The sequence below is a fragment of the Ruditapes philippinarum genome, unplaced genomic scaffold (genome assembly GCF_026571515.1).
Source record: "Ruditapes philippinarum isolate M1 unplaced genomic scaffold, ASM2657151v2 ctg21275_1_1_1_1, whole genome shotgun sequence".
NCBI classification, from domain to species: Eukaryota; Metazoa; Mollusca; class Bivalvia; order Venerida; family Veneridae; genus Ruditapes; species Ruditapes philippinarum.
Genome location: NW_026860508.1, coordinates 1 through 12,247, shown reverse-complemented (window position 1 = coordinate 12,247; position 12,247 = coordinate 1). Strand labels below are relative to the sequence as shown.

General features: G+C 35.1%; 1 protein-coding gene across 2 annotated transcripts; it reads right to left on the bottom strand.

The window, feature by feature from the left end:
• Positions 1 to 2,838: 2,838 nt before the first annotated feature.
• On the bottom strand, positions 2,839 to 12,230 carry LOC132760409 (beta-hexosaminidase-like). 2 transcript variants are annotated; one of them, XM_060752384.1, is made up of 7 exons: positions 11,909 to 12,230; positions 10,544 to 11,187; positions 9,970 to 10,072; positions 9,010 to 9,247; positions 8,096 to 8,366; positions 7,666 to 7,806; positions 2,839 to 5,904 (listed from the first exon to the last, which is right to left on the bottom strand). In XM_060752384.1, exons 1-7 carry the CDS (start codon positions 12,062 to 12,064, stop codon positions 5,841 to 5,843), a joined length of 1,617 nt encoding a protein of 538 aa, XP_060608367.1. In that variant the 5' UTR covers positions 12,065 to 12,230; the 3' UTR covers positions 2,839 to 5,840. The 2 variants fall into 2 exon arrangements, with proteins under 2 accessions (XP_060608367.1, XP_060608368.1); XM_060752385.1 differs by having other exon boundaries at positions 8,108 to 8,366.
• Positions 12,231 to 12,247: the final 17 nt, after the last annotated feature.

Sequence of the window (12,247 nt, the reverse complement as noted above, 5' to 3'; positions counted from 1 at the left end):
GTTTTTATATTGTATTTTACATTAATGTATGTAGTAAGTTTGTTGTGTAAACCATGGAAATAAATTCAAAATAAATCGGAATAACTGGCTTACTACCAATTCATCAAATACCAAAAGGTCAAGACTTAAAAAATTCAAGCTAAACTTTACACAAGTGTCTTATTAACAGTTACAGCGCTTGAGGGTTAGAAGTACTTCAACTTAAAAAAAAACAAACTTAAATTAATTTTATACTACCAAAAAGGCTAGCACTTCTCACTGACAATATATAACAAGAGCCACCACCTGGTGGGGGCCGGGCTAGTTTTACAGTGTTGACATAGGCCTACCTTTGTTAAAGCTAGTGTCCAGTTTTATTGTACATCTTAACTGTGATAGATACTCATTTAAGTAAAAAAAAATCAATAGATATATTATATTATTAAATTTAACCTTAGAAAGACCTGTGCATGTCTATGGGCTAGAATCAGTTAGGCCTTGTAATAAAATATATACTCTATCTTCACAATGCTGTCATGAATTTGGTCTGATTTCTAAACATAATTAGGAATGTGTAAGTATGCATCGAAGAGTACAACAAGTGTTTATATAATTTCTTTTTCTAACACAGAAGCCTTGCACAAGTGTTATGTAAAAGAGAAGTGATCAGAAACTGAGTGTATTCTAGCAAAAATATAATTTTTGAAGTCACATAGTGACTTTTCAGATTTTTTTAAGGTACAATCAGAAGTTTGAGTAAAACCTATAACCTTCCATAAGCTAACTGTAAAATAGCTTCCTCACATAAAGGATTTAATGTGAATTTCAATTTAAACAAATGAGCCGCGTCACGACAAAACCAACATAGTGCGTTTGCGACAAGCATGGATCCAGACCAGCCTGCACATCCGCACAGTCTGATCAGGATCCATGCTGTTTGCTATCAGTTTCTTTACTTGTTATAGGGTCTGTAAGCGAATAGCATTGATCCTGATCAGACTGCACGGATGCGCAGGCTGGTCTGGATTCATGCTGGTCGCAAACCCATTATGACGGTTTTGTCGTGACACGGCTCAAATGTGTTAGACGGCTTATAAATATATCATGACGTCAAAGTCACAAAAGCATTGGACAACATTTTTACACAGCTCAGTCATGTTTCTCTTGAGTCAAAGACCTGAACTACTCATATAGGCAGTTTAACATACATTGTATGTATCTATATGTAATTAAATACAATATAATGAATTCTAGAATACAGCACATTTGATGGTTAAAGGCACATTATGCTCCAGAAACCAACAAATTTTTACATCATTAGAAAAAGGCAAACATGAATTTTTTAATGTTTGAATAATGGTTTTAAAGATTGTTAAATACTTGTTACCTGAAGAAGGTATGGAAAAATGGGAAACAGTTTGTTGTTAAAGTAGCAAAATGTAAACAAAGTCGTAATTTGACTTCTATATAAAATACTTATTCACTATTCTTATTGCCAAAAAGGAACAGATGAAAAAGTTAGTTCAGGTAATTGATCAATGAGTAACTTTTTGGATACAATAAAAGTACACCAAAGTTAAAAAGCTTTTGAGAAATAAAAACTAGAACTGTGTCCAAAGAATAGATAAATACACAATCCCTAAAGAAAGCCCAACACGGCAAAATTGAAAATGTTGCAGGCTCGGTTTGATTGAGCCTGTTCATGGACGGTACTGGAAAGTGCAAATTACCGTCCACGCCCCCTAGCACCGGCTTAAGCAGAATTCAACATTTAAACGTGAAATAGTAAAATTTTGAATTTAGAAACATCCGCAGATGTGTTCATACGGCGGATTCGGACACGGATGCCCCCACTGACAACTTATATATGGTATATAGTGAAAAAATCAACAAAGGGCCATAATTCTGTTAAATTTGGTCGCAGCAAAAATTCCTTCCTTTACTACCATCTACACATTAAGGTTGTTCATCCCTGGAAGATTAAGCAAAATCTGCCATCCGGTTTAAGAGGAGTTGCGTTCACAAAATTTCTATATGGTATATAGTGAAAAATTCAACAAAGAGCCATAATACTGTTACATTTAGTTGCAGCAAAAATTCCTTCCTTTACTACCATCTACACATTAAGGTTGATCATCCCTGAAAGTTTAAGCAAAATCTGCCATCCGGTTTAAGAGGAGTTGCGTTCACAAAATTTCTATATGGTATATAGTGAAAAAATTAACAAAGGGCCATCATTCTGTTAAATTTGGTCGCAGCAAAAATTCCTTCCTTTACTACCATCTACACATTAAGGTTGATCATCCCTGGAAGTTTAAGCAGTTTAAGAGGAGTTGCGTTCACAAGATTTCGGGACGTACGGACAGACGGACGGACGGACAAGTGCAACGCTATATGCTCCCACTTTGTGGGGGTATAATAAAAGCATTTCTGAGGCATAATGGGCCTTTAACAGAAATGAAAGTACAAAGATATAAATTCAATTGTTGGTCAATGACAATAGTGCACACTTCATCATATACAATTATACAAACATTAGATATAATTAGTTCAATAATACTCTCATATAACCTGGCTTAAATGGCAATACAAAATATAGAGTTGAAGTAGTAATGGTTTGATTAGAGCATCTTGCTGGCATCAACAGGTACATGTAAATAAGTATCTATATATTTAAATAATATCTTCACTAAGGTCTGTAAATGGACCAATACACATAATTAAACAAGCAAATTCGTTGAATTTATATCCCCCGCCGAGTACTGGTTATTATTAACACAACAACTGAAGACATAAGGCTTTATTTATATATTAATCATGGCATAAACAGTAATATTCTTTGAACTTGATAAATATTCAGGGCAATAACAGAGCCATAATTTTGTGTTAAATAGTAAAATCTGGAAATGCCAATGAGATGTATGCATACTACATAACTAATCAAGGGCCATAAATCTGAGTTATAAGTATCTGACCGGGAACAAGGCGACTATATGCACATCTCCTCTTAGTATCCCATAAAGTTTCATTGAATTCAAGCCAGTAGAAGCAGAGAAGTAGCGAGGAAACAAATATTTTTCTATATGGATACTGCATAACTATCCAAGGGCCATAACTCCAAGTTAAAGTGTCTGGCTGGAACAAGCCGACGATATGCGCATCTCCTCTTGGTATTGAAGGTTCCCATAAAGTTTCGTTGAATTCCAGCCAGTAGTTGCAGAGAAGTAGCGCGAAAACGATTTTTACTCTATATGCATACTACATAACTAATCAAGGGCCATAACTCTGAGTTAAAGTGTCTGACCGGAACAAGCCGACGATATGCGCATCTCCTCTTGGTATTGAAGGTTCCCATAAAGTTTCGTTGAATTCCAGCCAGTAGTTGCAGAGAAGTAGCGCGGAAACGATTTTTACTCTATATGCATACTACATAACTAATCAAGGGCCATAACTCTGAGTTAAAGGGTCTGACCGGAACAAGCCGACGATATGCGCATCTCCTCTTGATATTGATGATTCCCATAAAGTTTCGTTGAATTCCAGCCAGTAGTTGCAGAGAACTACTCCGGAAACGATTTTTACTCTATATGCATATTGCATAACTAATCAAGGGCCATAACTCTGAGTTAAAGTGTCTGACCGGGACAAGCCGACGATATGCGCATCTCCTCTTGGTATTGAAGGTTCCCATAAAGTTTCGTTGAATTCCAGCCAGTAGTTGCAGAGAAGTAGCGCGGAAACGATTTTTAATCCATATGCATACTGCATAACTAATCAAGGGCCATAACTCTGAGTTAAAGTGTCTGACCGGAACAAGCCGACGATATGCGCATCTCCTCTTGGTATTGATGATTCCCATAAAGTTTCGTTGAATTCCAGCCAGTAGTTGCAGAGAACTACTCCGGAAACGATTTTTACTCTATATACATACTACATAACTAATCAAGGGCCATAACTCTGAGTTAAAGGGTCGGACCGGAACAAGCCGACGATATGCGCATCTCCTCTTGATATTGATGATTCCCATAAAGTTTCGTTGAATTCCAGCCAGTAGTTGCAGAGAACTACTCCGGAAACGATTTTTACTCTATATACATACTACATAACTAATCAAGGGCCATAACTCTGAGTTAAAGGGTCGGACCGGAACAAGCCGACTATATGCGCATCTCCTCTTGATATTGACCATTCCCATAAAGTTTCGTTGAATTCTAGCCAGTAGTTGCAGAGAACTACTCCGGAAACGAAATTCGGACGGACGGATGGACGGACGGACGGACAATGCCAAAACTATATCCCCCTCCCGATTCCATCGGCGGGGGATAATAAGTACAAAATGGAATATAATTCTGGCACAGTTTAATAATTATTAACCTTTAACTACCACCCTAATCATATTGTAATAAAATCAATCATTAACAAAAATCATTTGCTTGTCTGTAATGGTATTGTTAGGCAGATTTTCAATACACTGTGACAAGTGTTCCTAAATTTGGCACCTCGCCATGCCTGAAAAGGCAGATGGACCCTCATTAAACATATATTACACACATGATTTGGCACCAAAGTTGACCTGTTTCAATTTTGTTGGAAGTAATTACTAACTTTCTCACACATACATTTTATGAAACAGTGACAGAAGAAAAATGACATAAGGACAATAAATGATACACTCCTTGTCCTTAACCAAACTGACAAGCCAATTATGTCCTACATTCATTGGACATAACATTCTGACCTAATGGGCCTAGCAGAATACTTGTCAAAAGACATTTGTCTGGTGTCTGCATAAAGGACAAAAAGACTGTTCCTCTCTACTTATTGATAACTTTTTTTAAACAATCAAAAATATCAGACTTTGATGAAACACTGGAAACAAACATTTCTTCAGCTCAAAGGCTCATGCGCTGTGTTTAATTTTATAAGAAGAGATCAAGTTCACAAAGGTTCCTCAAACATTTCTTGCTTTGATCCATTTCTTGTCTAAATACTGGGATTCTCAATATGAGATAAAATAATGCCTTTGTAATGTAAATAACATTCTAAATAATAGAATATGCATACACAGATATAGAGGATCGGGAGAGTGGGGAGAGAAGTCATGACCCCACTGCTGGGATTTAGCTAGTATGTTGAACCCCTCTGTAATTTGGATATCAATTTACATTTTTTAGTGAAAAAAAGGTGTATATTGGGAAAATTTAGATTCATTACCCCAATCCCCCCCACACCCTTCACCTCCATGGAAAATCAGTAAAATGTCAACACCCTCTGGAATATGTGTTACCTGCATTTTCATAAAATAGATCTGCTGTGCCCGATATGGAATAATATACTCCTTTAATTTCTAGTTTACAATCATAAGAATGATACATCTACATTATTAACTTGAATCATACAAAATAAAATAGTTCAACTTTCTAACCAAAGAGATTATTTTCTTGATGCATTCTTGTGTTACAACAATATCATTTAAATTACAAATATATTTTATACAGGATTTAACTAGAATAATTTCATTGAAATTAAGGTATTATGTCACCTATTACATGTATTATAGTATATCATACACCATCAACTTTATCAACTTTCATATCTGATGTTTATAATTCAATCAGTTAATTGACAAGGTTTTTTGTCACCCCTGACCCCACATTTGACATACATAGGCATAATATGCAGAATACTCATAAAGACTTTTAAGTATGCAGAATTTCATAAAATATACAGAAAATTTATAAAATAAATGCTAAATATTCATAAGTTTATGGATGTTATACATGCATTTAAATATGTTAATCAACCAAAGTAAAATTATAATGTACAAGATATAATTTCAAGACAATTTTTTCTGGCTGATTTTACTTGACTTTTTCTGGTTTCTTCATGATAACAACACGACTAGTTCTCTTCTCATCTACAGATCTAAAAATAGAATTAATGAAAATTGTCAATGAATCTATAAATAGAACAAAAATCAGTTGAATGAAGAATTTTAGCAGTTATCTGTTATACCCTCTAAGATTCTTTTACTGTTTTTCAAACAAGTATGGAATAATTCTCAAAATAAAACAAGAGGGCCATGATGACCCTGAGGTCGCTCACCTGTATATAGGCCCCCGGAGCGGGGCCAGTTTAAACCCCAGGGCTTTTATTTGAACAAACTTGGAAGACACCCATAAGAAGATGTTTCATGATGTTAAGTTTTTACTACAAACATATAATGAAAAACAATGATCTGCCCCCTCCCCCACCCCCGGCAGGGCCAATTTTAACCCAAGGGCTTTTATTTGAACAAACTTGGTAGACACCCATAAGAAGATGTTTCATGCTAAACATCTAAGCTGTAGCTCATTGGGTTTTTTAAAAAAAGATTTTTTAAGTTTTTACTCTACACATATAGTTAAAAACAATGACACACCTGGGGCGGGGCCAGTTTTGACCCCAGGGCTTTTATTTGAACAACTTTTGTAGACACTTACTAGAACATGTTTCATGCTTAATATCTAAACTCTAGCTATTTGGGTTTTTTCAAAGAAAATTTTTAAGTTTTTGCTATACACATATAAGGAAAATCATTGACCCCCCGGGCAGGGTCAATTTTGACCCCAGGGCTTTTATTTGAACAAACTTTGTAGACACTTACTAGAACATGTTTCATGCTTAATATCTAAACTCTAGCTATTTGGGGTTTTTTTTCAAAGAAGATTTTTAAGTTTTTGCTATACACATATAAGGAAAATCAATGACCCCCGGATCGGACCAATTTTGACCCCAGGGCTTTTATTTGAACAAACTTGGTAGACACTCATTAGAAGATGTTTCATGCTAAATATCTTAGCTCTAGCTCTTTTAGTTCTTTAAAAGAAGATTTTTTAAGATTTTACTATATGCATATAGAGAAAATCAATGACCCCTTGGGGCAGGGCCAATTTTGACCCCAGGGCATTTATTTGAACAAACATTGTAGACACTCACTAGAAGATGTTTTATGCCAAATATCTAAGCTCTAGCTCTTTGGGTTTTTTAAAAGAAGATATTTAAAGTTTTTTCTTTCGGTTGCCATGGCAACCAGAGTTCTGCATGGAATAAATTTCTTTGAACAATTTTTAAAGGTGACCACCAAAGGAACATTCCTGTGAAGTTTGGATGAAATTGGCTTAGTGGTTTATGAGGAGATGTCATTTAAAGTAAAAGTTTACGGACGGACGGATGGACGCTGGACGGACAGACGCCGGACGAAAAGCGATCACAAAAGCTCACCCTGTCACTTTGTGACTTTGTGACAGGTGAGCTAAAAAGAATGTGTTTGGTAAACACAAATGACTCCCCACCACCCCTCCCCCTGCCCAGATTCTTGACAATGTTTTTCAAAAAAAGGTTTACCCATTCACTCAATTATGGACAAAAATGTCAAAAAATCCTTCAATGCATTACAAAGATTTAAGATTACAAAGTTACAGTTTGGACATAAATCTTTTTGTAAGTGGGAAGGCACAGACAGGCGAATCGGTGCAATTTTAATATGCTGCCGTTGGGGGCATAAAAGGAATTGCTAAAAAGGGAAGAAAATGTCTCGAGTCTTGACATTCTCAACAAACTGTCTGAGAAAAGAAGAACCATGCCCAGGACTTGAATCTGATCTAAACTTAAAATATTATTATCCATGTAAACAGAAGAACTTACTTGGTACAGAGGTAGATGTCTATATTTGGTATAGTATCAATCTTGTCCGTGTATCGAGTCCAAGTGTTTCCTTTATCTGTACTGTAGAATATAGGTAGACCAGGGTAGGCACTGTTAAACTCTAGTTTATTCTCTGCTGCCCTACAAGTTAAATGTTATATTTTGATATGTCATGAATATGATATACAAATGTACTGCTAGATCATTATTATTTGTGAGGCACACTAATTTTAGTGACTTTCTGTGGATATGTAAATTCTTGAATTTGAGATATGATAAAATTTCATCTGTTGTAAGAATATTTTGCATAACATTATTTTCATTTTACTTTTTCCAAAAATAGACAAACCACAAATCTAAGCAAAAACGAAATTTATTGCTTTTATATGAGTTTAAGGTGAATCTTAAAAAACAAATATAAAACTGTTACTGAATGTCATACAAGCAGTGAGCTCCTGGGGGTGGGAGATGGTATGCCACGCCCATTGTGTCCAACCTTGCCAGCTCCTTACAACCTAACTGGCTAGCAAAGTATGACCAATCCTTGAACTGTTGATCAGTCATCTTTTCCTTGTCAGGTTCCAGCTCCCAGTCAGCTTTATGCCAAGCCCTCTCAGCCACACACAGAAGGCGTGGAAATATCATTGAATCCATTTGGTCCCATGTACGCACTAGCTCAGTCCATAATTGAGCTTGAATACCTGTATGAAAGAAAGTCTTTGGTACAACTATAACATAAAATATCTGACAAATATGCATTAAGAGTTGAAAATCATATGCTAACTGTCCTTATGGAGACAGACAGCTATTAACACAACTTAATTTTTACTTTTCCTAATAATCAATTGGGATAATTTATTGCCATACACAAAGTCCCTACCATGTTACATAAAACACAACTTATTTCTTTGAAAGCTTTTTTTCAGACAGTGAAAAGTGACCACAGTGTGCTCCCCTTATTAAATGGGGTGCATAAAAATAAGATGCATGTTTTTACTTGATATTTATACCCAAACTGTACAGCTTAAAAGTTTTACCATTCTCTTCTATTTTGTTTTTATGCTTTTCTTTGGTATAGCACAAACATAGCAGTATCTTTATGAACATGTATAGTTCTCTGATCTGTACAAGCAGTATCATGATTTACATCTTTTTTTAACCCAAATTACCAAAATTATGCCAATCTTTTAATATGAACATTATTTGAAACAGCAGTGAAGATAGAACAGCAACAGTCAAGCATGTGCCTTGTCTCGACCTCAAACTCATACTTCTAATGCTCTGGCTATGGAGTAAATTAATTATGCAGGTTAGATGCTATGGTTTGAAAGAGTTCTACCATACCTATAACATTCTCTGGTTTCTTTAAATCATCATGATCCTCCTTATGTCGTTTGATATAATCTTTCGACAATTTTTCTCCTGTAAGCTTCACATCTGCGTTGGCGTAGATATTGTCTGGCATGAATGTAAAAGTCTTTCGAGAATCACAGAACCTACAGGCCCAGTATAATCCTCTCTCTTCCGGGTCGGGTTCATATGGGTGGTCAAAATAAAGATGGGTTCCCTGTGACATCACAACCTTCCAAAACAAACATGTTCATTCTTAATAAATACAAAACTTAAATCTGCCTTTTCAACAATTAAAGAGACAACTACTTATTCCAAAAGACACAATGCTCTAACACTTAATCTAAAACAAGTATAGACATATGCATAGGTTAAACAGAGGATATTAAATGAGTATGGATCTAGTACTAAATTTATTGAACGAGTTGTATAAAATCATATTATGTGAACCACTGGCGAGCATATATTGTTTTAATCAACCGGTTCAATTAATTTAGTATTGAATCCACACAAATATGATATTCTATTTATCACATATCAAAAATAGGAATGATTTACAGTTAAAAAGATTCATTTTTCTTTGACATGCCTGCAGTGTAACACTTAGTTTAGGGTGCTTTAACGCTATGTTTGTATATTACAAAAATGACGTCACATGAAATAGTTATGATACTAGTGTAATAATGGATTTATTACACTCCTGCCCTGCAGTTTATGTGATAAGTTAACTTATATAATAGGGAAGAGCAAAAAAAAAAGAGAGTCATGAACAAAAACTGATTGAATTTTTGGTTATATCTACGGCTATAAACTTAATTTTGTTATCTGCTCAGTAAAGGAATTAAAACTAAGTTACATAGCTGTGTATCCCAATTAATATCCAAATCCTAAATTAAAGCTTACTATTTCAAATAACTCAAAAACTTTAAGAAATGTGTAATTTTAAAGGTATACCTTGTATCCACTGTTGGCTAGCCTATAGGCACATCCAGACAGGCCCGACTCCCACACATTCTGCCATGCATATACATACACATTCTTACTCTTGAATTTGTGTCTGATGAAAATAGAAAAATCAGAAAAATTACAATCAAAACAAAAATTTACTAATATCAACAATTTCATCATAAAATAAGACACTTTGCAATATACACAATTTTGATATTCAGAGTCAACCATCTTTTCCTTACCTACATGTACTCCTTTTATATGTAAATTCTTAAACTGAAGGCAAAGGAGGACTAAGAGAAACAAAATGTAAAATTCATACATTTCGTAATTATGGCTGAAAAATTCTATGTCAAGAGTTCCTCAATTATCTAGGATTAAAATGTCAAGATAGCCTTTACAGTTTTATTGCATATTTTTTGTTAAGGTTACATACTTGGGAATAAATCAGTGAACAATGACTATAAAGTAATATATATTACAGTACACATCAACTGACTTTATCTTTAATTTCTTATACATGTATCATAAAAACAAAAATAATACCACAATATTCTGTAGTCAACTTTAGTCAAAATACCTGGCTATAGGTTTTAAGTCTGACTCGTCAGGTATGATACCATCTTGCCAAGCGCCAACGTCTAAGTCATTCTTAGCTACAATATCTGCCACTCGTGAAACAAAATATTCCATCAAATCTTCGGACGACTTAACTTCATCTGCATCGATCAGACTCATGCATGCTGGCGATCCCTCCCACGCCTCATACGGCACCTCATCTCCACCAAAGTGAAACACGCGTAAAGGCATTATATCTTTATGCATCTCCTTGACTTCAATAACAATCTTATTCACAAATTTGTATGTTGACTCCATCCCAGGGTTCATAGCGTTTTCGGAATACATTTGAACAGAGTGCGAGCCTGATGATATATCGTGATCTAAGTCAGATAATAAATATTCATTAGCTTTTTGCTTGTCTTTTACTGCCATATACTTCTGGTGCCTGGCTTTCATTGACCTGATGGCAGCATGACTGTGTCCAGGCATGTCGATTTCAGGAATTACCTCTATGTGTCGTTGTTTTGCGTAGCGCAGTATTTCGCGATATTCTTCCACGGAGTAATATCCAGAACCGGAGGTATCGAACCCAGGTCCAGACCCGAGGAGTGGTAGTAATGATGATAAATCTGTTGTGTTCACATGTCCACGCCGGGCTCCAACCTGATAAAGAGAATTTTCATACAACTATTTCATGTAAATGTTAAAACTAAATCAGTCTATTTAAATGAAGATAAATTTACTCCAACTTCATATTTTTCTAAGGCGAAATAGTGAATATATTCTGATAAAAAATAGTAAAAGAATTTTTTTTTTCTCAACCTCATAAACATTCTTTAAACTATATCCTACTACTGGACTAGAAACTGCAGGATTATAAAAAAAACAACACACCTTTCCCCGAGGACACCTAAGGCATTTTGAAAATAATCAAAATTTACCATTAAATACTCTATGGCAAAGGGAGACATTTTACAAGATATAACACTTTTAACAGAAAGAATGAAGGTAGATATCAAACTACACAAACAAATAATAACTGCATAAAACTTAAAATTAAGCTTTTCTGAGCTCTTTGATGCATGGTTTGTGCATATACATGTATTCTATTTTCAAATATTTTGGTATCAAATACTGCCACCCTAGTTAGTTTATACTAATTTATTTTTGTTTGATTGAGTTGGAAGCTATAAGCTTATTGAAACACTCTCAAATCCATTTCTGGGAACCAACCAGTACTAAGCAATAAGTGTATAGTTTCTGCCACCAGAACAAAACCATGTATGGGAATGTGTCAACAATGACTTTTTACTCAATTAATGAGTCGTGTGATACTTAATATCTGTTTGCTAATTGAAATTCTTCAGGAAACATTGAACATTACCTGGGTCAACTCCTCCAGTCCAGGAATCTCTAATCTCCATCCCTCGTCGTCTGTCAGATGAAAATGAAATTTGTTCATCTTGTACATCGCCATGACGTCAAGCAGTTTCATAATCTGTTCCTTAGTGTGAAAATTCCGCGACACATCCATATGCATTCCTCTATACAGGTATCGCGGGCAGTCTTCAATATCACACTCGGGTATCTTATTGTCTTGTAGAAGGCTTAATAAAGTCTGAATACCATAGAATATGCCTGCATTGGAGACAGCTGTTATTGTTATATCTTGATCTTTACTGACAGTAAGTTTATATGAGTCATTGTCAGCAGCTTTGTCCTT

Excerpts from the sequence above, each read along its gene's own strand:
- LOC132760409 (XM_060752384.1), bottom strand. The coding sequence starts at position 12,064 with ATGCATATGGATGTGTCGCGGAATTTTCACACTAAGGAACAGATTATG. Across the intron at positions 9,248-9,969 it reads TAGCCAACAGTGGATACAAG|GTTGTGATGTCACAGGGAAC; the intron begins GTATACCTTTAA and ends TTGTTTTGGAAG. Across the intron at positions 5,905-7,665 it reads GACATCTACCTCTGTACCAA|ATCTGTAGATGAGAAGAGAA; the intron begins GTAAGTTCTTCT and ends TTCTATTTTTAG.